This window comes from Mus musculus, chromosome 3 (genome assembly GCF_000001635.26).
Source record: "Mus musculus strain C57BL/6J chromosome 3, GRCm38.p6 C57BL/6J".
Taxonomy (NCBI): Eukaryota; Metazoa; Chordata; class Mammalia; order Rodentia; family Muridae; genus Mus; species Mus musculus.
Window position 1 is genome coordinate 41,562,663 of NC_000069.6, and position 16,038 is coordinate 41,578,700.

Below are 16,038 nucleotides of genomic sequence, written 5' to 3' on the forward strand. Positions count from 1 at the left end.
CCATAAAAAAGTTAGTTTTTAGTATATGAAAAACCAACAGCCACTCATTTTTTACACATATGTATCAACAGGAATCTGGCGATTGCTTTCATACTAGTCTAAAGTTTGAGTTTAAGTGTTATTCTCAGTCCTATTTGGAAGGAGAAAAATGTCCAGTTCTGACAAGAACGCTCTAACATAAAAATCAAGACATTTTTCAGAAGGTGGTTGTCTTTTAGTGGGTGAATGCTAATTTTCAATGAGTTCAGTACAAATTTAGGTAAAGCTGGAGTTCCCCATCCCAGAATTAGATTGTGTTTAAAATTGTCATTCGAATTCATAACTCCTTCAAAACTGTTACTACAAAAACAACTATTTCTTATTCATCCTAGAAACAAAAAACATTTCACTCAAACTATTCGCTTTAATACCCATGTTCCTAGTCGACCTGATTTAAAACTAATTTGCAATAAATGCATTTCTGCATGTCGCCCGGAGTTGGAACTGGGGCAGCAGTTTTGGAGGGGGTGATTTCACAAACCTTCTTCCTCCTAGGAGACACCTGGAGGGTTTGCGGGCTCCAGAGGTGGGTGAGGGGGGAGAGCCCCTCTGGCTGCAGTCAGGACCCCAAGAGTTAACGGGAGCAAGCCCCTACCAGCGGCTCCCCGCCCCACCGTCCCCACCCTCTCCTTTGGCTGGGGATTAAAGTGCTCCCCCCTGTGGCAGCAGTGACCCAGAAATGAGTCTGCGTCCCCGCGCTTCCTCCGCCGCCAGCCGCACGCCCTACCGGGAGGGCCTGGGCGCGCCGGGCCGGCCGAGCGCGCGGGCGACAGCAGGGGCCCGCCCGGCTCCCCGCGGGGCCTCGGTGGCCCGGACCCATGCGGCGCGGCGCGCAGCCCGCGGAGGCCCAGCCCGTGCGCAGCAGGTACGCGGGGGCGGAGGCGCGGGGGCGCGCGGGTCGGGGTGCGCGTCTCAGGCCGCGGCCGCGGCGGCTGCAGGACGAGCCGAGAGGCTCAGCCATATTTGATGGTTTTGTTGCTTCGCTCGGGAGTTCTCGGGAGTAATGTAATGCCGAAGGTCGCTGCCTAGTGGAAATAATATAGTACGTCATTAATATGGCGCCAAAAGATTGGGCTGTGGATCTGTAGCGCGGAGGGAGGAGGCGGCCGCCCGCGCCGCGGCACTATCCCACCAGCAACTTGGGCATCGCCGGGTGGGGGCCGGCAACGAGGCCGGGATGGCCGCGGAGCCCGAGAATTGATCGGTGTCGGATCAGTAAGTTCTATTCCGATTATTATTTTCGATCGGAGGAGGGCGAAGGTTTAGAGCTTTTCCTTTTAAATGTACGAAGAACATGAGGTTTTCAGGTGATTCATCCAGCGTTTTCAGCAGCAGAAACCCAGTTTAGTTTATACATTAAAAAAAAAAAGCCCAACTGCCTTAGGCTGCATGAAAGTGGAAAGCATAGTAGCAACTTGGTAGACAGATGGCAATGGTAGAGCGCAGGTTCGCGTACATATATGTTTCCAGAGTGTTTGACAGTGTGTGTTTTGGGGGGGAAGGAGGCTGTGAGGGTATGTTTTCCCAAACATAGGTGTGAGGGGGTACATCTGTGTGAAGTGGCCGCAGCCCTGGTTCCTGTCACCGCGTCACCACATGTCCAAAATATTCATTGCATCAATTCAAGGGCAGTGAGAAGGGGATGAAGGGACAGCTTGGCAATTAGATTTTTCTAGAATGGGTTTCCAATGATGAGACCTTTTACTTCCAGCGAGACTGCTTGTAAAGTGTAAAAGACTTAATCGGTGAAATTGAGGAGGACTTCATTGGTAGAGCAAAGTACCTATTAATCATGAACTTAAAAACGGATTGCAGATTGCAACCTTTGGCACCATCTGCAAATTGTGGGGGTGGGGTCTCTGTGTCTCCTGGCTCCCTTATGAGCACATGCACATGCGGTGTGCACCCCGGGACTGCAAGTTGCAAAACCTTCCCGTGCACGTGTCTGGTGCCTGTGAGTGTGTTTGCGAGTTGGGTGCTGTTGTTCGGTAGCCAGTAGGCTTTCTGGGTCGGCTCGGCGTAGGCTTGCAAATGCGGGAGAGGGATGGAATGTGGAATGTTGACCGGAGAACCGAATCCTTTCGGAACGGTCCCATTTGCTGGAGAAATTCGATACCTTCCACCTCCTACCCGCCCCCCCCACCCCCCTCCCGCCCGCCTTCGGGCAGGAGGCGGGGCTGAGGACGCCGCTGCTGCTCAAAGTGGCGGAGCGCGGCGGCGGGAGGCAGGTGCACAGCACCGCCGGTGGGGGTGCCTCAACTTCCGCGGGCGTTTAAATAGCAGCCGGGCTCCCCTCCCACCGGTAATAGGTGACCTGGCGCTCGCGGGCGGCGGGGGAAGGGACTGGGTACGCCGGGGCACGAGCCTACGCGGCACGTGGGCAGGTGCTGGTTGGCCCCAGGGCCAACTTTTGCAGCCCGCCCTCCCGCGCAGGCAAGAGGTGGCCGGCGCAGAGACGGGGCCGGGCGGCGGCCCCAAGGCGGTTCCTTGTCGCTGCCCGAGCGTCGCCTAACGGTCCCAGGCGCTTCGGGTCCGCGCGGGGGTGGCCCGGCCCCGTCCCCACGCCGGAGTCCCGCACAAAGCCCGCGGCGCGGGGTGGCCGCCGCCCGTCGCCGTCCCTGTTCCCGCGTCGCGGCGGCCGCAGGCGTTTGTTTGTTGCTTGCGCGCCGCCCTGCGCGCCGGATGGCTTCCTGTGACAGAGGTGATCCACAGTTTCCAGAACTGTCTGGGGGCGGGAGCGCGAGCCGAGCCCGCCGCGTTGCTCCACCGCCGCTCTGCTGCTCCCCGGGCCCGCGGGGAGGCCGGGGAGGGACGGCGTAGCCGTTTGCAGCGGCGCAAGTGGCGTGCGGACGCGAGGGAGCGTTTGATTTGCAACTGGGGCCGAGCGGATTGGTGCAGCTGGTGGCGGCGGGCGGGAGCGGCGGCGGGGGGTGGCCACTTTCAAACGCCGAGGGCGGCGGCGCGGGCGCGAGGCCGGCTGCGCCGCGGGGAGGCGGTGTCATCCCCGCACCGGGGCCGGAGTTACTTTCCCCTCCTCCCGCGCTGTTGTTCCTGTCGCCTCGGGAGGAGCGGGAGCGCGAGGGGGCGGCGCCGCGCCAAGCCGGGCCCTGCGCCTGGCGGGCGGGCGGGTGGCCGGGATGCCCGCGGTTCGCGGCCCCACCCCGGGTCTCCAGCCTGTTTCCCCACCCCACCCGGCCTTCCCCAGCGGGGATTCGGGCCCTGCACCCCTTTTAACGGAGCTATCGTTCCCTCCCATCCCCCACATTCCCCCCACTTTCCAGCCCCTAGAGCTTCCCTGTGCGGGCCTCCCTCCGCACTTCCGACCCCCCCCCAGTCCTGGGTCGAGGGCCTCCCATTCCCACCACTTATTCCCTGGCTTCAGGTTCCCCCCACACCCGAGACCCTCACTCTGTGACCGCCTCTGCGGCCCATGGCTTTCCGGGCTCCGCATCCCCGCTCCCGGCTCGGGCTTCACACCCGGGCTCCCCCTTCTGGGCGCGCGGGGGCGGCCGCACTCTCGGCGCTGGTGAATTGCTGTGAGCAAACAACAACAAAAAAGCGGGCGATTTAAATGTGCCTTCGAAACCGGTTTGAGCTCGTCATCTCTACGAGACCCATTTAAAGCAGCTTTAGGTGGCTTGCTTTCTAGAAACGTGGTGGCGAAGGTCTTCCGCCCTTTGTTGACCCGGACCTGTGGGGAATTTAATATTTCCTTATGTGAAATGTTTGGGTTTGGCCACAGAGCTCAGCTTTTAGGAAAGTAGAAGAGGACCTCAGGTCCTCATTCCTGGGAAGGTTTGTGGGGTTCCTTCTCAAAGGGCTCCCTTAGGTGTTCTTTTTAGAATACCTGTGGTGGAGGAGGTAACTCTCTGACCGCTTGTTGCTGAAGGCTAGTTAGTGCCTATCAAAGCTAATGAACTCATTTCAAGACAGAATAATTTTCTTGAAAACGATTCATTGGTTTTTAGACCACACTAGTTAAGTCCGTAGAATGGACTGTACCTGGAGAAAGGAAGGGTTCATTGGACTTAACTCGGTTCACGTTGGGGATTTCTTGTAGGTAGTAGTCGATCACATCCGCAGTTGAGGTGACCTGCTCTGTGCAATTCAGAATTTTTAGTCTTTCTTACCACAAAGGTCTTAAGTTCCGCTTACTATAACTTTTTTTACATGTTTGAAAATCTTTATTACATTTAGTATTGTTGACCTTTATTACATTTAGTATTGTTGACCAAGGGCATTGTCACAGAAAACTGAAAAACGTAGATGAAGGGGGCATGTACTATGTCTGCTTAGAAGCAAGTAGAGGTTTATACTCACCTTAGATTCAAACCTGTCTTAAATGCCGTAAGTGGCCTCTTGAAAATATTGAACCACGCATTGCCTGAGTATAAATCTAGCTCTGCCCCAGAGTCCAACATTCTCTTATCAACTACGGTCAACTGAAAACATTTTTTGAATGTTTGCTGTTTTATGCCCTTAATAAAGTTTGCGTATGTTTGTAAATGTATTTGACCTTGAGTTTCATCTTCTAGAACAAATACAGTTTCCTGCTAATGTCCGAGGTTTGCGCGTTTTTTATGTCCATGCTTGCAGAGTGGATAGTCATTCCCAGAGTGTGTAGTAGACTTGAATTTTGTTCTCCTTCACAGTCCCATGTTGCTTCCTTGTAGCAGGGATCTCAACTGTCAGGAAAAGCAGGACAGGACTGTAGCTAAGTGATGCTGGAGCTGCGAGCCTACACTGCCTGAAGCTCTGGATTCAGTCCTCAGCATAGCCAAAGGGGGCAGGGGTAGCCTGTCTTCCTTCAACAACTTGAAGAAGCTCTGTACTCTATGAAAAATGACTTTACTCTGTAGTCTGCGGTTGCACAGTAGACAGAGTCATAGACAAGTTTAAGGAGTTGTAATTTAGAGACAAAGCTTGCCTAGCCTAGAGGCTTGGGGGAGACAGTGAACCAACCATGGGGATGCACAGACAGAAGCAGAGTTTCGTGTGCCCCACAAGGTGATAGACTATCCCTTGGGTCAGAAAGTTATTAGTGGTGTTAGTTGTTGGAAAATACAGATGTTTTACTCCAGTACAGTGTCTGTGTGCTTGAATCCAAATAAGCCTCATATCCATGACTTTTTCTTGTCTGCTAGCCTGTTGAACTGTCTCATTGATTACCCATTTCCCATTTAGCCCTGATCACAAGGCCAGCTTTTTTGAAACCACTGGCCCTTGAAGGACCATTCATTGCATGTGACCTAACTTTTTGACGAAGCTCCTGAGAGTGAGCGGACGAACCTAGGGCCGTGAAGTAAACTGAGTTAAGATCCTCAAATCAAACGTCTTCATTGTAATTTGGGAATCTTAGATTTGGAAATGTTTGAAAAGGAAGTGTGGTTTTCTGGTGTATGTGTTTTCAGATCACCTGGAGAAAGAGTTGTCTTAAGTTTCAGTTGTGATGTGGCTGGGATGTAGCCTGTGCAAAGGTCTCGGATGGGGATTGCATCCTTGACAGGGCTGAGTGAGGAGGGACTAAATGACTGTCTACAGCTATGTCTCCTGTCCCCTTCTCTTACTTGTCCTTTGGTTTAGTATTAAAAGTACCTGTTACATCATTTGTCAGTGGGCTGTCAAGAGTTGGTACTTAAGCCAGTTTCCCACAGGTTTATTATAGATTGGGTAGTCTCTGAAGGTTACTGGGACATTGCTGGCAGCATGTCTTGCTTCTGGTTTGAAATGGCATTGAGCTTTGGCTAGACACTGAGCATCTTAAACATCTTTCTTTGTCAGGTTCTCCCTTAGGAGGTTGGCACTGCGTACAGCATTATGTTCTTACTCCCCGATTTCCTCTGTGACACTTGGAACTTGCTTCGAGTCCTTCGCTTGTAAAATACATTGACCTTGTAACAACATTAATTAGCAGTCGTTTAATTGAGAATAGTTTGTTTTCCTGGAAGTTTTATGTTTAAGTTTATTCTCTCCCTTTCCAGGATCTTGTGGCATTTTCTGCTTCTGCTCTTAAGAGTTTTGGGCTGGGTGTTCTGCCCAATAGAACAGGGTCTTTCCTAGCACTGTATGGCTCTAGGCTCAACAAAGAAGTTTAAAACTAGAATTACTACTATGTTTGACTGCAAAATGAATTCTGGCTTTTCTACACTTGTTCGAGTTCCCAAATAAAGACAGGGAGACCTTCTGTATACTGAAGCTGCTTGAGGTAGTTGCCCATCTATTCTAACCTGTTTGTGGCTGCTTACCCTACTTACTACTCGGCCACCGCCCTGGCACTTGCCAACTTAGTTTTGTCCTGGTTGCTCCTACTCTATTGGTATCCTACCGGTGACTCCTTGGTGACGAATGTTCATGGTGAAGCCCCTCTCTCTCTGGTTCTCACCAGAGCGCCTCTCTTTTCCGGATGACCTGCCTATTCTCCTGCGTTGTCATTGGCCATTTAGCTCCTGAGTGACAGGGGAATGCTTTTTTTTTCCTCCTGTGCTCATAGTCCACAAGAGATTATCCCTACATTTGACAACTACTGTTTGGTTATTTTATTTATTTTTTCCTCTGTGCTAACAGTACCAGGGGCAGGTACTTTCATATTTGTAGAATGTAATCTCAGGCTGAGATTTAGTTGATAGTCTCTTGTTTCTCTGACATTTTCCCGCACAAACTTAGGTCTGTGAAGAAGGTAGGTGTGTATTTTTATTTTTGTGTATTTAAGGAGGGTTGGGGTCAGTTGGTAAGTTACTCTGCCTTCTAAATACAGGCTTGGCCCTAGGATCCCTTTGCCCTGCAGCTGAGTGTGACAGTCAGATTTAGCAGGGTTTATGCTCGCACATAGCACATGATCCTTTTCTAGTCCAAGTCCTGAGTGGTTCCTGGGGGAGTTTTTACTCACCTGAGTAACAAAAATAAAAATACTAGACTTGAGGTGGATGGCTTGATTCTAGGAGAGGGGCTGCACATTTTAAATTTTGAATCCTTTATTAACACTAGACCAGTGGTAGGTGTGTGCATCCAGCAGATGTTTAGAGGCCAGTCTTGGTTTTTCTGCAGTGTTGAAGAAGAGCTCTGGGCATCTTGTGTTCTAAACAAGTGCCCTCCCTACCTCTGGGCTGTACCCACACTTTTGTTACTCTAGCACTAAGCCAGTGTTTACCATTTTGCTTTATTCTCTGCAGGTACAGAATAGTGAGGCGATTGAGATTGCTGAAGTCAGTTCATTCTTAGATTACTTCTACCTTTTCGGTGCTGGGGGTGGATCCTAGGGTCTCACACTTACTAAGCACCTGTCCTACCACCGAGCCACACCTCCATCCTTTCTCCTTTTTTCGTTAGTTTTAAAAGCTTAGGTTCTTTTGGGCTCTTTTGCGAGGAAATGAAAGCTGTAGTGTGTTCTTGTTGAATGCCTCAATTGGAGTAAGCAGAAATAATACCGAGCATCAGGTGTCTCCTGTCCTGGAAGTTCCCTTACCCAAGACAGTTTCTGAACAGCTATTTACAGCACCTGTTTCAGCAGTGAGGGTTCAAGCTGAGGAGTACACTGGTTAGCTTTTGTTTCCTTTCTACTACAGGGGAAAGAACAAGAAATAGAGCCAACTTAGCAGCTTCTTGAGGCGCAAGTGCCTGGTTTCTGTCTGTTCAGCATGTAGTACTCTCAAAGTTTAAAATTTCTCAGTTATCCAAGGCTCTCCTTCCAAGCCTTGGTTTGGGGCTTGTGGCTGCTGGAGTCCCCCAGGAGGGTAGGAAGTATAGACTTTTGGCTTCAGAGTGGCTTCAGTGTGCTCCTTAAAGAAGTCAAAATTCCTTTAAGTGTTTCTGGTGACTTTGTAGGTCTCTCTCTCTCTCATCCTTTGCCTTCTTCTGTTAAATTGCTGTTTGGGGTGCTTATTTTTCTGTTATTAGCTGGAAAATCAGATAAGCAGTTTGGTTGCTTTTATTACAGAGGGCCCACTGGTCCCTACAGCAGCCTGCAGGGTTGACTTTGAGGGAGATTCACGCCATTATGGATGCCTCCTGTCTCAGCCGCTCACTGGTCTCTTGTTTGTTTTTCCTCCTCTTCTGGTCTGGGACTTCTTAAGGAGTTAGCATGCCTAATCCTTGACTCTGAGCCTTAAGATCTCTATCTGGGACCTGGTAATTGATCCCTTTAACCAGACACACCCCATGTTTGTAGATGTATAATCGCCTGCCTGATGATTGATTGAAGGGCCAGTAGGAGCTTTTGTGAAGGGGTAGGGGTGTCTGTGGGTCATCTGGGTCACAGTAGCTACTGAGCAGCTACAGGAGAGCAGCACATTGCCAGTGATTTGAATGGTGAATCATTTCTCCTTCACTGTTTCAGATATCTGAAAACAGTCCATAATCCAGGCTCTCTGAGACAGGCTGTACAGTGTGACCTTTACCTAACATCCACAAAACCCTGAGTTTGGTCCCTAGCACCATATAAAACTAGGCATGATGGTACATGCCTGCGGTCTCAACACTAAGGAGGTGGAGGCAGGGGCATTAGAAGTTCAAGGTCATCTGAGGTTGTTTAGGGCATTGCTGGCCATTCTGGGATCCCCTCACCTTCCCCCCCCCAAAAAGTTTGATTAAATATAGAGAGAGTTGATTAGTCTGAGGGCGGTCTTTTCTTCCTTTATCTGTCTTCTGTCAGTCAATCATCTATTTAACCTTAATTGACTTTATTGTGTCATATCAGACTGGAGTAACGCTGCATTCCATCACATGGAATCGGTGTTCTCAGAGTTGTGGTTTTAGGCTCCTGTGTCCCTCTCCAGGGGTGCTATGTGCTTTTGTAGTCACCTGTGTGGATAAGAGGTCTTGGGTGAGCAGCAGGCACCCTGGTGAGACCCCTCGCCAGGGGGAAGCGATGCCAAGCAGAGCGCATGCGTCCTGTCTAAATCAGTTGTGCCTGCTGCTCTGAGGGTTGCCTGCCTGTGGTGGAGAGGGCTATGGGACTTGGAGTGTGCTCTCCTGTGCGGGTGGCAGTGGCAGCCACCTTTACATTAGCTTGCAAGGAGCCATGCTTCATTTGACAGATTGCTGTTTGGACTTCATGCTACGTAACTGCTCGCTGATAGCACAGAGTGGCTTCAGTCTTTAGGGAGTTCCGATTCTAGTAGTAGTCCTCCAGGAATCTGGGAAGACCATGGTCCAGGACCCAGGAGGAAGTGTGCTTGCCACCTGGCAAGGGACCTTTGGCTCAGCTTGTGGCCTCTGTATTCTTCCTGTGCTGCCGGCCCTCTGCAGGATTCTGTGTGCTCTCTTTAAAGTTGCGAGCGTGCATCCATTCTTTCATCTCTGGAGTCTGGTTCAGCACTGCAGTTTTCACTCTATGGTTCCTTTTGGGAAACTTTCCTGTAGCCGTGTAATGTTGTGAGAGGCGTCCGCTCCAGCCTGGTGCTTTGCAGACCTTCTGCTAGGTTTTCAGACCATCTGATGTTTCTACAGCCATCTCAGTGTGGCGTGTAATTGTGGTGAAGTGTTTGTTCTCACGTGGAACTTGGGATGAGAAGTGCAGTGCTCACTACACTTGCTGTCTGGCTCTTTGGACACACACACACACTGGGTGTTTGTTTCTCTGGCTTCCACTAGGACAGTGCTGCAGAGTTGGTTTTTTTTTTTTTTTTGTGACTTAGCATTGCTAGTGATAGTTGGCTCTGATCAAGGGACAAAGTTCCTCAGAAGCAGCCACATGTCAGTCTGTAGGGCGTAATTGTCATTAGCAGTTCGAGCCTAGCTTCTGCAAAGGCTGCATTGTATGTAACCAGTAGGAACATCTGTGTGAGCCTTTAAATTACCCAGTAGAGATTTTATCTCTTAGTGTATTCCACTAATGGTGCAATAGTGGGTTTGGAACCCTTTTGCACCTTCCCTAAAATGTCATTCTTTGATGATCTCCTAGTGTGGCCTGTGTGTTAGAACCTGGTTCAAGGACCTCGAGGCAGAACAGAATGGTAACTTCTGAATGCCTTGGAAAGCAAGATTTTCTTCTATGCTTTCTGTATCAGATACTCTTGAGATAATCTGGGTAGTACCCCATCCGAGGAACGGGTGTGCTTGTGCGTGCTTGTTCATGTGTGCGTGCATTTGTGTGTGCAGGTATGTGTATATGTATATGTAGCTTGCTGGTGCTGCTTGCCATATGGGTGCTTAGCTTCTGGTCCAGGTCTGCTCATTCAGTTCTGGCGAGAAGAAACTTCAGATTTGAGGTTTTTACTGTTAGAAGCATGGCAACCATTCATGGTAAAGGTCTTCCAGAACTATGAAAGTTCTTAGTACTTTCTGTCTACAGTACAGCGGGCCACGACCCCCCTTTCTTAGACTCACCATGGCCCTTTTCTGTTCTTCAGACTTTCCCTTTGAGCATAAGAAGTCGCGTGCATCCCTTGTCCTCCTGTATGTGTGAGCGAGCCTGTTTTCTCGTTGGAGTTTTTACACCTACCACTTGCCTGGTTTGCTTTAAGTCTGTGCCGGCTCATCCTTCCATCTGTTAGCATGTCTTACAGGAAGGGATTCCCTGTAGATGGAACTAGGACTGGGACGATCAAGCTCGAGGCCCGGGTGACTACTGATGTTACTTTCTGGGTGTGAATTCATTTACTTTCATGTTAAATGAAGTTAAAATACATCAGGGCACCAAGGCACCGATGACCTACAGTGCTTCTCATAGCCGCTCTTATTCAGCCCTCCCAACCCCCAATCTAGGGTCTCACAGTATAGCCTAACCTGGAACTCCTTATGTAACCCAGGCTGGCTTTACACTCACATCTTGTTTCGTCCTCTTCTCCTGACCTGCTTCCCTTCTGACTCTTAATTAAGTGCTCAGTCATAGATCTCGGGGGCTTAAAGGATTGTCTTAGGTGTAAGCAGTGATTGAATCATTTATAAATTGGCAAGTGAGAGCAGCCTGTGATTTGCTCAGGAGCCTTCATTTATAAATTCCTTAAGATTCTCCCAGCTGGTTTTCTTGGCTTTTAAAATCTGAGTTCAGACTAATTGGTAAAGAATCTATATGAGTTGGTGCTTTCACATACAGGGCAGTGTGAATGTTTGCACCACTAGAAACGGGAGTGAGTACCCACCGGCTCAGTTGTCAGAGTTCTTTTTTGGAGGACATAGTTACGCTGGCATCAGCTCTACAGCAAGGTCCTCTAGTAGCTTGGGCAGCCTTTTCTTTAAAGTTTGGTATATGACATACACACATTTTAAAGCTCATTTATTTTGGTTGAAATATTTAGACTGCAGTGCCCGTAAGTTTAACTGGGATCTATTTAACTTCCTGATTGCTTGTGGGTTAGATCTGGCTTTAGATGTATTATGGTTTCTCATTTTAGTTAAAATGGGAAATGTGTAAGCTGTTGTCACTGTATTAGACTTGAGCATATGGATTAGTTTTAGTAATTTTATGCCCCATTGCCTTAAAAGTTAAGATAACACTTGGTTTCTTTCACATTAATCTAGGGACAGGTAGGCAGGTTTTACTGAGTGCATCTGGTTGCTTAGAAATCTGTACGCACTTCGGAACAGAAGGAGATGGCCTGGGGGTGGGGAACACGAATCTTTTAGGGGCTCACAATTGCGTAATACTGAAATGTGCTAACGGGCAAACAGCAGAGTAGCTGGTGTGATTTCAGCTCTGTGTAAGGTCACCTGGTGTTTGACAGGACAGCCTTGGGAGAGTGCATTTCACTGACAGAGCGTGGAAGGACACCAATAAGTTTCACACTAGCATAACAGATGGTGCTCCAGTTAAGGGTTACTTCGATACCTGACTGGTGAGTAAGGCCAGCAAGCCTGCGAGCATGGGCCATGGTCACTGCAGGGACTCAGCCATTTATCCAGGAGGCAAGTCCTGTAGACATCATCCTGAACTGGGTGATGACTGGCTAAGGAAGTGTGTAGAGGTTTTAATTGAGTCCCTTCTGGAACTTCTTGCCAGTGACATAAATAACAATGGAGACATAGTGCATAAAATTGACATTTGAGGGAAAAGGCAGCCTTTTTGCATAGGAGCCATAAGATAGTAAAATCACTGGGGTGTGATCCTTATTAGAGCTGTAGAGTTTATGGCCTGATAAATGGTCCCTGTTCGGTCCAGTCCTGGCTGATTTGTCTCTTCCTGTGAGTCCCTTAGCTCAGGAGTAGCGTTGAACAACCCCCTTTCTTAATCTTCGGTGAAATTTCTTCTCCTCTGACCCTTGGGCCACTGAACTCAGTGACTCCAGTTCTGGAGCTATTTTAGGGCAGAGCAGGCAGCTGCTGGCTCTTTCCTGTTACTGCCTGGCAGCTGCTTCAGTTTCAGTCAAAGGAAACTAAAGCTTGAAGGTTTTGAGGGACCTTGCTAGCCACACAGACCGTAGCTTCAAGGGTTACTCCATCCAGGAAGGCAGCAACAAATAGTCTACAGCTTGTTCAAAGTGTAGCCTTCTACTAGGTGTAGTTTTCTGGGAGTTGCTGTGTTGGTAAAGACTGTGTTTTAGCTCATGCCACAGATTGAATGTGTTTGCCCCCACATTTGACCCAGAGTGGTGCCCTGCGCTCCCACCACAGCTGTCTAGCTGTCTGGGTGTATCTCACCTTGCAGTGAACAGAGATGCCAGATGGCCGATTAGTGGTCCAGTTGGGGTCATTGGCCAGCCACTTCTCCTTAGCTATCTAGGAAGGACTGACTTCCTAATGCTCCATATGACGTGCCTGCTCCCTAGTAGTATGGCTGTCATGTTCCTCATGTTTCAGTGAGTGGACTCTGGGCTCCTGTACATTGGATCCATTTAAGCCAGGTTTGGTGGCATTATAAAAAAGTCATTGTTCTCCAGAAATTGTAGTCTTCAGGGGCGCACTGCAGGGAACTCAGAACACTGTATGCTGGGGAGCAGGGGTTATCAGGCTGTTCTCAGACCTCAGAATGGTTTGAGCCTTCCTCTCTGTCTTTATCAGCCCTGTTAAGGAAAGAAATCTTGGAATAGGGGAGCCAAAGGCTAATGGAATACATGTGACATGAAAGCAGGGGTCGCTGTCTGGAGGGAGGAAGAGGGCCAGTAAGAAGAGGGCAGGCAGGAGAGGGGCAAATAAACACCAAATATAAGGACCCAAACATGGAAAGGCCATAATGTAACCATTGGTCTGTATGCTAACTTAGAAAACTAGTTTAAAACCAAGAAAGATAGATAGAGGCATGGCTTGGGGCTTGGGAGCACTGACTGTTCTTCCTGAGGACACAGGTTAATTCCCAGATGCAATGGCTTTTTGCAGAACTCCAGTTCTGTTTTCTGGTACTACAGGTGTACTTCAAGCAAAACACCACACACATAAAATGGAGAGTTGTGCTCAGCCAGTTCAGAAAAAGTTGCCTGCACGAGGCATCCAGCACTAACTCCTGGCTGGGCTTCTGCACTAATCTTACCAAGTCTGTTGCGTTAGATCCCTTTTCCTGGAGTCCCTCCTAGGAACATCACTCCATCCTGCCTTGTTCCTCAGCCGGGCTGTAAGCCAGTCTGGCCTTGACGTCATCTTCTTTCCTCACGGCAAGACTCTGTTGCTTGCTCACTTCACAGGGTGCTGCTGTCTCCTTTGAAGAAATCTACTGTAATGTCTTCTCTTTTCCATTATTGTTACTGTGTTTAAACTTTTTAATTACAAGTGGGTGTGGATATGCATGTGTGTGTGGATGTGTCCCTCTGTGCGCATGTGCACAGTGCCTGTGTATGTATATTCCAGTACTTACCTTCCACCACGCAGGTTCTGGGCATCGAACTCAGGTTAATACTTGGTAGCAAGCTCCTTTGCCTGCTAAACCATCTTGATGGCCCCATGTGTGTGTGTTTTGAGAAGAGATCTTAAGAACTCCTGACTGGCCTTGAGGCCTGGAATCCTGCACCTGCCTCCTGTGCTGGGCTTACATGCATATGCTACCATGCCCTGCTCATTGACTATTAAAGTAAATACTGATCTTGAACAGCAACTTAGCAAGAGGAAAATTGCTGAACTAGGTGGTACAGAGTGAGCTGTGTGGAGTTAGAGTGCAGGGTGATGTCTGATGTCTTTGAACTGGTAGCCCTTGGAAAGACAGCAGAGCAACCTTGGCACAGGCTGAGATCTGAGACCCCAACGACAAGAGGCCTGGCCCATCCAAGGCATTGTCTGGGAGTCCCTAGGATGGATGCTTGGGCAAAGCTGGGAAGGGTTCTGGGCACTTTGCACTTCGGCGTGCGTTCAAAGTATAGACTGGAGAGGGGGATTTGTGGGACTTGAGCACATCTCAGGAGTGGTTCATTCGTAGTTGGTTGTGGCAAGGACATCTAGGTGAAGTGGCTGTTTTAGTCTGTTTTCTGTTGCTACAGTAGAGTAACTGATGCTGGATAAGTGCAGGGCAGTAGACCTTTATTTGACTCATGGCTTTAGAGCCTAGGAAATTCCGAGAATGAGGGACCACATCTGGTGAGAGCCTTCCTAACAAGGTGAGTGAGCCAAACTGGCCAAATTCACATCTGTGGTACCCACCCTGGAGAGAGAAGCATTTGTGTAGTCCTGAGGGCTGTGAGCATCTCCCATGACTCTCCACCCCTCCATACTTCTGTTCAGGAATGTTTTCTTGTTTCAAGGATGAATTCAAACCATGATAGTGGTTGAAGACCAAACCCATAGGGAAGTAGGGGGACTTGACAGAGTTACACGATGTCAATCAGTAAGCTTTGGCAGTCACATACAAGAAAGGATGACTAGGAGCTGTTGGTATGGGTCAGTGGTTAAGGGCACTGGCTGTTCTTACAGAGGACTCGGGCTTGAATTCCAGCACATGGTGGCTCACAACCATCTATAACTCCAGTTCCAGGGGATCTTATGCCCTCTCAGGCACCAGGCATGTATGTGGTGCATTGTCATATATGCAGACAAAACACCCATACATACTAAATGAAAAAAGGAAATGGATTCCACTGTTAAGGAAACCACTCTGTGACTCTAATGTACTTAAACCTTGTGTGTGTGGAGTATGCAGATGGTGTCTGGAGTCATATGCAGACATGCTTTTCCTCTCTGGCTACGCCACCTTGATGCTTACGTCCATTCCTCAGCCTTCTGGGTTCATACAGGCTCTTGTTAGTGTTCACCACTGTTGAGCACCGGGGATGCTGGCTTTCCTTTTTCGCCTGTCTTCATTCTGTAGGCCAGAAGCTCTGCAAAGCCAGGTCCCACCTTTTCAGGTGTTTGCCGCTCATGCAGGTGGGCATCTTACTGCTTTCTCTGGAGGTTTGTGAGGAGTCCTTTTAATTGATTATCACTTTGCTCCCTACCATCTCGTAGGTAGCAACCAGCCAGTGCTCCAGACAGCAGGATAGTGACGCAGAGGCTCTCCTCCTGCTGCCTTTTAGTGGACAGCGGCTTGCAACATACAGCCTCTATTGTGTGTGTTAAAGATAGTAACGCAGGCTTTGATTTTCTGATACAGTAAGTAGCCCTGGGTGAGATAAATCAGCCTGATGTCAAGGTTTAAGTACATTAGAGTCACAGAGGAGGGAATTTTGCTGAACATTAACCCCACCACAGGCAGAGCACACTGTTCTTAGCTCCATTACGCAGGGTCTTCAGGGTGAATACCAGTAGACTCATCAGAAGGAAAATACTAATTTTATTCTTGCTGTTGCTTGAATTTTGGAATATCAGTCTAGCTTGAGGTTGTTCCCTGAAGTCTGGGATGAGGGCGTTTTGATGGTCAGTGACTCCAAGTTCTCGCCACTTTGTTTAGGAAAATGTAGGTTGACTGGTGAGTGAGGATGGAGGAACTTCCGCACTTTGTTTAGCAGGCAAGTTCTCTGGGTCTCCCTGGACTCTCTCATCGTTCTCAGTTCACCTGCTCCGGAGGTGGTGCACTCCGTTCAGGCGGGGCTGCATCACACTGTTACTCTTTAGGCATTCCACCTTCAGGTGGCGATTTTCGAATTTTAAAACCCTCTAACTCAGGCTCCAGAGAGCTGAAGCTGCTGTGAGGAGAGGTGTGTCCTCTCT

The 16,038-nt window shown here is 49.1% G+C and overlaps 1 protein-coding gene across 7 annotated transcripts in view; it reads left to right on the forward strand.

The window, feature by feature from the left end:
• The window catches only part of Jade1 (jade family PHD finger 1), a 61,131-nt gene that overhangs the window by 6,929 nt on the left and 38,164 nt on the right, over positions 1-16,038 (forward strand). The window contains exon 1 of one of the 7 annotated variants that reach the window (NM_172303.4): positions 721-904. The exons of 1 other annotated variant lie outside the window; for it this stretch is intronic. Coding sequence is in view for 1 of the 6 variants with exons in the window: in XM_006500784.4 (XP_006500847.1) it covers positions 2,722-2,740 (19 nt within the window). In the remaining 5 variants the exon portion in view is untranslated. Of the gene's footprint in view, positions 1-720; positions 905-1,088; positions 1,255-1,953; positions 1,994-2,212; positions 2,741-16,038 lie in introns of those variants that run through there. 5 more of the 7 variants (NM_001130185.1, XM_030252630.1, XM_006500784.4 and 2 more) reach the window with 5 other exon arrangements.